General features: G+C 39.0%; 1 protein-coding gene across 1 annotated transcript; it reads left to right on the plus strand.

The window, feature by feature from the left end:
- Window positions 1-462: 462 nt before the first annotated feature.
- LOC109202122 (cyclin-dependent kinase 18) lies at window positions 463-8,318 on the plus strand. The gene is made up of 3 exons (XM_025907571.1): window positions 463-2,569; window positions 2,758-2,893; window positions 8,131-8,318. The coding sequence occupies exons 1-3, from the start codon at window positions 2,564-2,566 to the stop codon at window positions 8,301-8,303; spliced, it is 315 nt and encodes a 104-aa protein (XP_025763356.1). The 5' UTR covers window positions 463-2,563; the 3' UTR covers window positions 8,304-8,318.
- The last annotated feature ends 3,799 nt before the right edge of the window (window positions 8,319-12,117 follow it).

Raw genomic sequence — 12,117 nt, forward strand, 5'->3', positions numbered from 1 at the left:
CAGGAGTTTGACATTTTCTGCAGTTACAAAAGATCTTTGTGAAACCAGGCTCACTAATCATGAATAGCTAACATGTTCGCTTCTTGGAAAATTAAACTATTTCCCACTGATTACATGTGAATTGTGCTGCTTGGCACCAAAATAACTCCTGATATTCATCCTGCATTTTTGGTGCACATGTTTAGCGAGGTAAAGGTGCAGCTGCTGTATTTCCCAGAGAGATAAAAGAATATCTGATCATTTTATGATGGAGAAAGATGTCATGTAGGAATGCAGGAATTATTTTTGAACGTAAGGACTGCTCCATGACATTTGATAAACTGGACATTTAAAGCCTACATGTAATGTTCTTTGTCATGTTAGAGTTTAACAGAGCCTAGATGATTTGGTGCTGTTTTTTCTTTTTCTTTTTGGAAATATCTTCCAAACAAATTTGTAAAAAAAAAAAAAAAAAAAAAAAAAAAAGGTATACTAACTTGAGCATGAAAATATTAGGCAGTTTCATGTTAATCAAATCAAGCTGATTTAAGCTGTTGTTGATCTACAGAACTCATTGAAAGTCAACCATCACAGATGCAACAGCATCTGTGTATATCTTGTTAAATTCTCTTGGCTAAATCAATAAAGAGCAGTGAATCTCAGATAAGACAGCACAACTTCTTATCCCAGTCTATACACATAAATCTTAACCTATTTTTAATGGACCTGACTGGACATAACAACCATCTACAATGTAAGAAACAGCAAATACAGCTGGATGTTTTAATTCCCTGTTTCCTGCTTTTCTTCTACAAAATAGGTGTTCAAATTGAGCACATTCAGAAGAATTTGAATTTAACGTGAAATAAAGTTTGTATTCCCCTGTACAAAGTGATTTATTTTATGTTATATATTAATATGATATGTTGTACAGTTTCCTTTGCAAAAATTATCTGGTAGAAATGTCCTTCAACAATGTGCTTTTTACTTTTACTCTTTTACAACCTGCACTTTTTCATTGCAAATAAGTTAAATCTTCTACTTCAGCTTTTACCAGAGTTTGTTGTCTCTTTAAGTCAAAATGTTTGTACGTTTGCCACTGCAAAAGTCACCAGATGCAGATGAAGTGCTGATGACTCCATCTCAAAACCTTCAAATGAAAGATTTTGAGTGCAGCAGGCTTTCCTTTTACTTTTGTTCTGCACCTTTTCCCTGGATGTGTTGTTGGGCCCAGGCAACAAAATAACGGTTATGTCTATACACTAATGCTACTCGGTAAATAAAAGTGAAACTTTTCTTGATGTTGAAGGATTACAGTAGAGCAATACAATACTGTGCACTGAGAAATGATGCTAAAAACGTATACAGCAGACTATATTGTGCCAGGGATGGATCCTGGCCACGTCACTGTGCTAACCATCTGAGGTCTAAACCATAATAAGTCCCAACCCTAACCCTAAACAATATTTTTGTGAAGGCAAAACTAACTTTTTGGAGATATTTTTCTTTTCTTTTAGATAGTGTGATCGTTTAATATGTTCCTTAATTACCAGAGACTTGGAGAACAATTGAATAAAAGCAAAAAGGGACATATTCTGATTCACTAGGGGGACAGTGCTGTCAAAGATGATAACATAAACCTCGGGGCTAAGACTCGGGAGTGAGAACAGGTTGCACTGTACATTAAAATCCATATATTCAAATATTTGGTAGTGGGCTGGAAGATTGCGCCTGCTACTGGCATAGTTCTTAATAACAGAGAATATTGTCTCCTAACCCTCTTAAGACTTCTGCGTCACCAACAACCTCAAACCTGGCTCCAAACCCTAACCTTGACCCTTTTCTAGAAAAATGTAAATAGTTTTTGAAATGTTTCAGTTATATATTCTGATAACACAGGGTTGGCGTAATCACACATGACAACTTCCCTTACATTATCCCTTACATTATATATCCCTGTATGAACAAGCACAATATTTTATTTGGTGCATTCATACATATTTTTACATTTTCTTGACTGGACTAGGCCGCCGTCTGACCTGCACTGTGTACAGACGCAAGTTCTCTTAGTACCTACGAAAATTTCTCTGAGATAGCCATACTGTTATGAGCGAAGGCTCAGAGTACTGGTTGTATTTCACCCCATCACACACATCTCTTAGCTTTTTGCAGTAATGAGCAAAAGCACATATACATATATGCTATATGTGGAAATCTTAAACAGTAAAGAAATGGTGGCGACCCTATGATACCAGTCTGTGCAACACACAGACCACAGGAAGAGAGGAGGATCAAAAAAACAAGACCAACAAAGTGAAAACTAACTGTTAGGGCAGGATTCAGCTGTGTAACCTACTGAGAGAGAGAGTATATTGATCAGCTGCTTTCCTGCTGCTTTCTGCCTCATTATCAGACAACACAGATAACTTTATTTGGTCAAGCTGCACATGAAGATCAATCAGAGCTGTACAACATACCCTGCAGCCTGTGCCATGTAGATGGAGGATTAACACTTGGTTACTTGTATTGATGCTGTCCTCTTTTTTTTTTCTTTTTTTTAACATCAATCATTCTTTTTGCCTGGATGGAGGTATGTGTTTACGGCCGTGTTTTAGTTAGCAAGGTCATGCAAAGCCACCTAACACAAAAAGAACGAAGGAAAAAATCTCTCCAAGTAATAGTTTGCATTCAAAATGATTGACTACTAACTGTAGTTTGCATGGCTTTATTACACCTTAAAGGTTTTTGTGAAATCTCTCTCTGCTTGTCTTCTCCTAGAGTCAACTACTCAGCATCATGAACAAGATGAAGAACTTTAAGAGACGTTTCTCTTTGTCGGTTCCTCGGACTGAGACGATTGAAGAAAATGAGTTCACTGAGCAGATCAACCAGCTCAACATACGGCACACTCAGGGTAAGAACACCTTTCCCCCTCAAATCACCAGCATTGTCTAAGATTACTACAATTATCTGTTCAATTTTGAGATTTCACAGATTATGAAATCCATTGCTGTTGCCAGGCAAAAATTTTAACATCAAATAACTCTTCAAAACTCACTACGATGCTCGATTTGTCGTAACATCCACCGGGCCACTGGTAACCCACATAGTGTCATATGATGTGGAATTGAGCACCCAAAGGACGAGTTGTGGGACAGAGCTCATAAAGAAAAAGACAAACATTTATTCAGGTGTACCAGAGAAGTCCAAGTGGCAACTGATAAGCAAAGTTCGTAAGTCCAAACTAAGAGAGGAAGGACTGAAAATCAACAGCACAACAGAGAACTGAGGGGAGACCGAGGGTATAAATATACAGTAGGCAATCAGGGAGAGTGACAAAACACAGATGCAAATAACCAGTAATTAAGAAAAAGACAAGGGGAAGTAAACTTAAATATACATATATCATTCAGTTTAGTTGCTTCACTTAACAACTTTCTATGCATTGTTTTGATTTAACTGCCAATTCAAAGATGTCCACTCTCGTCAACATCTTTAACTGTTGAATGTGTGATTTCTCAGAGTATTCAGAGGCCGAACGAGCCATTTTACAAACAATAAAGCACCGGGTAATTAAAAGCATTCAAATCCATTCACATTCCCAACCCATGAGCTCTTCTACCTCTTTGCATCTTTGGTCTCCATGTGAGCATGAATGGCTTGTGTCTAATAATAGAGCACAAACTGCAATACCGCTCTGGGTTTTAATACAAAAGCCTTCCTTCCTTCCGTGTCTGTAGCAGACCCTCACAGATTAACTGGGGGTTTTCCGGCTATGACTGGTACCACCACCAAGTCGGAGCCAGAGGATCAGCAGGCTTCAAAGGGGAATAAGGGTTATAGTGGGATAAATTGGGGTAGATAATACCAGGGAGCTGAATGCATTCACAAGTAGATCTTTGAGTGCCTGTGCTTGATTATGTAAACCACGTCTGATACTGAGAGATGGAATAACAGTGCAGAGTGTATAAAATGCATCTGATTTAAACTTTCATCTCAATTTCCAGCCATTTATTCCCGGGTTCAATTCAATTCAATTTTATTTGCACAGCACCTACTGCTACAGTGCTATTTTGACGATTCAGTATTATTATGACGTGTTATTATAAGATACATTAGGCTTTCGTGTGTACTACCACATAAGTAATCAAAATGAGGCATCTAAAGTGCTTGCCTCCTATGTAAATATTACAGTTAAATGAGGATGTTATTCAGCTGTCTAACGGAGTAGCAGCTGGCTATGTAGTCTTACTCCCCTAGAGTCCATCAGTCTGCATTACTGTCTGCTACTGAAGGTCAGGAGAGAGGTAAGCAGACAAACCCAGCTACCTCCTGATATTTACAGTCCACTCGTAGCTCTTACTGATCATTTCTCTTTTTTGTTTTGCTCTGTTCCATCTGAAGCGTGTAGGATTATATCATGCCCCATAGTGTAGCAGACTTGAATAAAAAAACATCTTGCATTTTATTCAGGATATAAGCATCACATGGAAAAATCATGTGATGCCTTAACATTTTATTATTGCTGTACGCCAAAATTTGTGTGGTGATGAAAAAAGTTTGGTCGGCATCAGCAAACATGGTTTTTGGGATTAAATTCAACCCAGAATTGTTTCTCATGCAGCAAAATAAGTAGACTACCATACTACATCAAAAGTTTGGACACACCTTCACATTTTTCTTCTTTGTTTCTTCTTTATTTTCATCACTATTTACATTGTAGATTCTCACTGAAGTGAAACTTTGAATGAAAAGATACAGAATTATGCAGTAAACAAAGTGTGAAATAACTCAAAACCTGTTTTAGATTTCAGATTCTTTAAAACAGCCACCCTTAGCTTTGATTCCTGCTTTGCAGAATCTTGGCATTCTCTCGATGAACTTCATGAGGTCGTCACCTGAAATGGTTTTCCAACAGTCTTGAAGGAGTTCCCAGAGATGCTGAGCTGTTGTTGGCTCTTTTGCCTTCACTCTGCGCTCCATCTCATCCCAAACCATCTCCATTGGGTTTAGGTCAGGTGACTGTGGAGGCCAGGCCATCTGGTGCAGCACTCCATCACTCTCCTTCTTAGTCTTCCATTCAGTGTGCCTTCAGTTTTGAATAAATCCCCAACAGTATCACCAGCAAAGCACCCCACACCATCACACCTCCTCCTCCATGCTTCACATTGGGAACCATGCATGTAGAGACCATCCGTTCACCTTTTCTGCGTCGCACAAAGGTGTGGTGGAACCAAAGATGTCAAACTTGGACTCATCAGACCAAAGCACAGATTTCCACTGGTTTAATGTCCACTCCTTGTGTTTCTTGGCCCAAACAAATCACTTCTGCTTGTTGCTTTTCCTTAGTCGTGGTTCCTTAGCAGCTATTTGACCATAAAGGCCTGATTCACACAGAAGCTGAGGCTGGTGACTCGGATGACTTTATCCTCAGCAGCAGAGCTGACTCTTGGTCTTCCTTTCCTGGGGCGGTCCTCATGTGAGTCCGTTTCATCGTAGTACTTGATGGTTTTTACGACTGCATTTGGGGACGCATTCAGTTTTTAGAAATTTTCCAGACTGACCTGACAGTAATGACGGACTGTCGTTTCTCTTTACTTAGCTGATTGGTTCTTGCCATAATATGAATTCTAACAGTTGTGAAATAAGGCTGTCAGCTGTGTACCAACCTGACTTCTGGACAATACAACTGATGCTCCCAAACCCATTAAGAAGGCAAAGAATTCCTCAAATGAACCCTGATAATGCACACCTGGGAAGGGAAAGCCATTTCAGGTGACTACATCATGAAGCTCATCGAGAGAAGGCCAACGGTTTGGAGCACTGTCAACAAAGCAAAGGGTGGCTACTTTCAAGAATCTAAAATATAAGACATATTTAGAGTTATTGATCAATTTTTTCTTTGCTACATAATTCCATATATCTTGCTTCATATATTTGATGACTGTATCTATAAAGAAAACCCATTAAATGAAAAGGTGTGTCCAAACTTTTGACTGGCAGTGTATAAGTGGTCAAATAATTCATGCAAACTCCCACACATGAGCTGGCAATGTACGTGTCTATTTTTAAAATACAATCAATTACATGACTAACTGAATGATTTTACAGACCTGTGGCAACAGGACTGAAAACACCTGATGAAAAATTACTTATACATATAGACCTATACTACAGGACAGTGTAGTATATGTCGCATAATGTATGTTGTTTTGGTAAATTGTCTCTATCATTGTAGTAATACTATTGTACTTTGTCATAAAGATGTAAATAAAGGCTCAACTTATAAGATCCCACTACCCAAACTATAATAGTTTTAAAGTAGTGTATCCTGTCAAATAATTGGTTTCTATTACATGTTTAAATAAAACATCACACAGAGACGATTACAATCCCTGATCATGGAGTACAATCAGCTCATCAGCCTATAGGTTCATGCGCACATGAACAAAAACACACATTTTCAGTATTGTTTTCAGTCATTATAAAATTAATTATATTACATTGCAGGAATATTTTTTTTGTTTTCATGAAACTACGTGAGAGTGATTTTGTTTTAATGGGTAATTTAAAGCCGCTTTGCTGAATATGCTTTTGTATGAGTGTGATATTTAAATGTCAAGTGTTTTTCCTTAAGGAGCTATACCAGATCAGAAATTCTTCTCAGTCAATTGTCTGTGCAGACGACGTGCAACACTGATGAAAAGCAAAGCAAATAATCTAACATGTCCAAGTCAGTACTGAAGGTATTTCTTTCCCCGCTCATTTGTTCCTATTTCAGCCTCTCACTATGAGCACAGTTTGAGATGGAAATGCTACAAAAACATCATGTGGCGTACCATATTGGATTGTCCTTTTTCTAACAAGATTTCTAGCAGGCATCCATCCATATTTCACAGCGATGTGACACTTTGTTAGCGTGTGTTCATATCAGTGTCACCTTCACTGACCCTAATTAGCATCAAGAGATCAGAGGAGTGCTGTAGCTGTGATATTCAAATGACTAGCAAACAGGTTGTCATTTCATCCCCCCGGCCCATTTAGACAGTCACTGAATACAACGCATAGCATGGCTTGTTAAAAGCCTCTCTGCGGTGCTGTTAAAATGTCGCATCAAACTCAACCGGGCATGCTCAAATCTGAGCACTGCTCCTGCCTTTAGTTTTGCTTTATCTTTTTAATTTCACTTATTTATCTATATATATACATATGAGCTGGGTGTGTGTAGGCAGGTTGAGAAAGGCCATAGTTACACAGTAAATGTTTAGCATGTATACATATAAATATGAGTGTGTCTGCTGTGCGGAAGCTAAGAAGAAACCTACTGTCTGAGACCTCCTCCTTAACACCGAGACCTGCTTCCCTTGTTAACCAATATCCCCATGGAAACAGGGGCGCTTTGTATTTTAATGCACATACACATGCCTGGAGGCTGCAGATGAGATGAAGCTTATGGACAGTGAGGAGCTACTACCCCTGTGCTGTCACAGCTGTCAATCAAATCAGGTCAACATTCAAATTTTAAGTCTCAGCAAAATGGTTGTAAAAAATAAAAAAGTCACACACACAAAGGGAAGACGAAATAGCCATAAAATCGAATACTCTTGTTCCACCCTGTAAACATAGCGTTTAGTTGGGCATTTTAAAACCGTCCTTATTTCACATAAACATTTAAATTACATAAGCAGAGTTTTAAATATAAAGAAGAAGGCAATTTTCTTGGGAAAAACACAGATTTGTGCACACGTGGATATCAGGGTCAGATGTACAGCTTTGAAGTCGGACTTAATTACATGGGTTGGGGATGGATTTTTTCCCTTGATATTGAAAGTCAGCTGTAGTTCTGTGATTAAAGGACCATCTCTGCAGAGACTAACTGCCGGAAACCCAAACTGAATTAGTGCTTAAACTTAATGAGTGCCGACGCTTTCATACAGGAGCCAAGGTGCCAGTCGCTGACTGTTCTGTCGACTTTAAAAATTAAAAACTTTAAAATTCACATGATATGTTTTCACAGTCACCAGATTTTAACCCAACTAAATTATGTTCATCTCTCCAGAAAATTTCTCTGAGAACGTATCCCACTGAGATCTTAAGCTGTTTCAAAGTTTTCGGTACCCCACCACCGTTGATTATGTTTCCCTCTGTCAGGCCTGACTCCAGACAGACTGGGTCCTCCATCTCATGATGCCAGCCCAGTGAGCCCTGAACCAACTACTCCAGGAGCACAGTCTCCATCCCACCTACACTACCACAGCAAGGCCCAGCACAGACGCTTCTCCATGGAGGTAAGTAAAAACTCAAATTGCAACTTAAGAAAATAGTAGCTAAATCTAATTTATTTGGTTTAATTTTTAGTGTAGTTAAAGTTTTAAAAGAAAAATGTAAAAGACTGGAAAAATGGGAAATGGATTTAGTGATTTAATGAAACATGGAAAAGCAGTATGAAATAATAGAATTTGAACAATTCTAAGTCAAGTCAAGTCGACCTTTATTCTGCAGCACTACCTAAACTCTCTTAGGAAAGCTTTCTTCTGGTTTCTTTAAGTCGTCTTCTGGGATAGTTTCAAAATTCTTCTTTCAGTGTTGCCCGTCTCTTGTTGTTTTATTTGTCAAGATGATCCCACACTGCTTTTTTTTTCTGTGTATTATTGTAGGGTCTACCTTAGAATATAAAACGCCTTGAGGCGACTGTTGTTGTGATTTGGCGCTCCATAAATAAAATTGAATTGAATTGCTTCGGTAATGTTGAGGTCTGAGCTCTGTGGAGGCCAGTCCATCACAGATGGTATATTCCAATGTCTTTTTTTCTATCCAGATATGGTTTTGATGTATTGGCAATGTACTTAGAATCTCTCACTCTTAATTTTGACAAGAAAACTTTCTCCTTACATACTGAAGACTGACTGACTGAACCAAAATGTTCTCAGTTATCTCACTTAGTAAGAGCTAATTAAGAGTTAATTATTAATTGAATAAATAAAGGAATAAACTGCTAAACAATAAAGTTTAGCAGTTTGAACATTAGATATCTTGTCTCTGTAGTGTATTCAATTGAAAATAGGTTGAAAAGGATGTGCAAATCATTGTATTCTGTTTTTATTCACATTTTACACAACGTCCCAACTTCATTGGAACTGGGGTTGTTGGTGGGCTCACCTTAATATGCAGCTTGGGGTATATATAACTAACCTGGCTTCAGTTTGGAGTGAGAGGTGGCAGGTAGAGATTTTGTATCGCTCTGGCGCACTGCCTATAGGTTGAGATTGTTCCCATCTTTAATACGAGTGACTGGAGAGTGTGCTCAGATATGAGGGGATCGCACTACTCACCCTCCCTGGGAAGGTCTAAGCCAGGGTACTGATAAAGAGTCCATCTGTCGAACATCAGGCGTTTTCCCAACCTGTCTACAGATATTTTTTGAAGTTGGAGAAGGCATTTGACAAGTCCACTGCGAGATTCTTTGAGCGGTGCTTCAGGATTATGATGTGATACTGTACCAGTCAGATGCAGTGAAGGGAGAGCTGAGCTTTAAGGCAAAGTTGCTGATTTACTAGTCAGTCTATGTCCTACCCTGGTCATTGGTCAAGAGCCCAATGGGGCATGTCCTACCAGAAAAGGGTCCCAAGACTACAAGACTATGTCTTTCTGCTGGCCTGGGAATGTCTCAGTGTTTCTTAGGATGAGCTGTCTGTGTGACCCTCTCCCAGATAATCGGAAACAGGTGGATTAATGCATGAACATATCCTCCACGAGGTAGAAAAACCTTGTTCTTGAATTAAAACATCTAAAGACTGCTGACTCTAATACACAGAATTCCTGAAACGTAATTGTCTGGGTCATTATGTGTTTACTGTCAGTGAAACAAGTCGACAAGGCTTTCAGGACATGAGGAATTAATTCAAACAATGACAAAGTAACATAATTACCCTGGTTTACATAATGTCAAAGGAAAGTAATGATTAAAACTGCACTGCGCCTCCACTGATTTGGCACATCCTCACAACATTTCTGAAGTGTGGAGCTTTAAACATGCATAGTCAGACCATAAGGTTTTATATTCTGCTTTATAAGGAGAACAAGTGCTTTTATTTGTATGTATAGAGGAAAGAGATATTGTTCCTTCAGTGGTCACATAATATAGTAAACTGTAGTTACAGCAACAGTGAAAAAGCTGAAAACTTACGTGCCACCACAGAGAAAAATAAGCAGACTGTCTCTACAAAAAAGATGTATTGTGGGATAAACAATAAATAAACCATCCATCCATCCATCCATCCATTCGCTTCCGCTTATCCTTTCCAGGGTCGCGGGGGCGCTGGAGCTATCCCAGCTGTCATAGGGCGAGAGGCGGGGTACACCCTGGACAGGTCGCCAGTCTGTCGCAGGGCCAACACACAGGGACAGACAACCATTCACGCTCACATTCACTCACACATTCACACCTAGTGACAATTTGGATTATCCAATTAACCTATCCCCTCAAACTGCATGTCTAAATATAAATAAACCAGTGCAGTGGAATTATAAGGCATGCTGTCATCGTGTGTGTGTGTGTGTGTGTGTGTGTGGTGTGTGTGTGTGTGTGTGTGTGTGTGTGTGTGGTGTGTGTGTGTGTGTGTGTGTGTGTGTGTGTGTTCTTCTGCAATCTCCTGCATCTTTGTATTATCTGTTGTTTTATCCTTGCTACACTGATACAAATCATTGCCTATATGTGTCACAGCATGCAAAACCAGGCTACAGTCCAAAATTGAATTTCTAATTTTTAAATGAATTATAAAATGTCAGAGCCTGTGGATTAACATGCAAAACAGATTTGTTTAATTTCTATGATTTCTTGCTTAACATGTCGCACTGTCTGTTCTGTGAATTATTGTGGTTTAGCAATGATGCATAAATAGTAATATATAAATCATCACTTACAGCATGTTTGTAAATGATTAAACTTCCAATAAAACTCCACAGGGTTACAAGAAACTGTTAATCAATCATAAACCACACAGTGTTGGACATGTGCTGGAAAAATGGGCTGCCAAGTGACTGTAGAGTGGACAACCAGATGATCTGGAAGAGACAATATATACAATGAGTCACAGAAGAGAGGAAGAAGAGGAAGTCATAGAAAAGGAGAAGACTATGAGGACAGAGCAGACAATCACAACAGAAGGAGACAAAACAGAAAGTAAATTATCAAGGCAATAACCAAACACAGCAACATGAAGATGAGATGTGAAGACTAACACTAAAAAGATGTCAGACAAGAGACAGAAAGGACGAAGGCACTGAAGGAGAGACAAGACGGTGGAGATGAAATGAAAGCACCAAAGGTGCTCAATAACAGTGCAATCAAAGCAGGGGCCATGCAGTGAATCACATTAATTCCATCGGGAATTTTACTGAGAGGTGAACTATAAAGATTAAAACTGATAACTTCGTCATGAGAAGGACCCAGCAGAGGTGGTTTGGTATCTGACAACAACCAGGAGGAGGCCCCAGGGAAGACCCATTACAAGCTGAGAGATTGTATCTGTCGACACTATAAGCTGGTTAAGGTGGCCGGGATGTAGGAAGTCTGGGCTTCTCTGCGCAGACTGTTGCTCCACGACCTTAACCCAGATAAGGGACGAATGGAAACTGATCGCTAGAATAACAAAGAAATCAAAACAGGAGCCGAAACTCATGTGAACTCAAATCCATCATCTCTACAAAAAAATCGGGATGATGACAGAATGACAAATGTTCCTTTTATGTGCAGAGGTAATGAATTGTTCTGAAGGATTTACAGCTCCTTTTAAAACCTTCATCATCATTGAGAACTAAAAAAAGAAAGTGAGAAAACTCTTAATACTTAGAGTATTTTGTGAGGATATCTAAGTGTTGTAGAGTATTCAGTGTCACTAAAATACCTGGTTTAAAGAATTCGAAGGAAGATGACATTTTGATGTGAGTTATTCATGCAAAGATTTGATTTGATGTAAAATCAGTACTTTGCTGTGTGTGTGAGTTCTTTGAGAAAAGCATCTTCAGAGGTGAGGCGTTAAAACATGTTGTGCCACAGCACTACAGAAAAACTGTAATATAATAGATGGTAGGGTTTGGATCCTGTAATGCCTTCCATCTCACACGCTGGCTTCACAC

Source organism: Oreochromis niloticus, linkage group LG5, assembly GCF_001858045.2.
Source record: "Oreochromis niloticus isolate F11D_XX linkage group LG5, O_niloticus_UMD_NMBU, whole genome shotgun sequence".
In the NCBI taxonomy this organism is placed as follows: Eukaryota; Metazoa; Chordata; class Actinopteri; order Cichliformes; family Cichlidae; genus Oreochromis; species Oreochromis niloticus.

Excerpts from the sequence above, each read along its gene's own strand:
- LOC109202122 (XM_025907571.1), top strand. Across the intron at positions 2,894-8,130 it reads CAACATACGGCACACTCAGG|GCCTGACTCCAGACAGACTG; the intron begins GTAAGAACACCT and ends TCCCTCTGTCAG.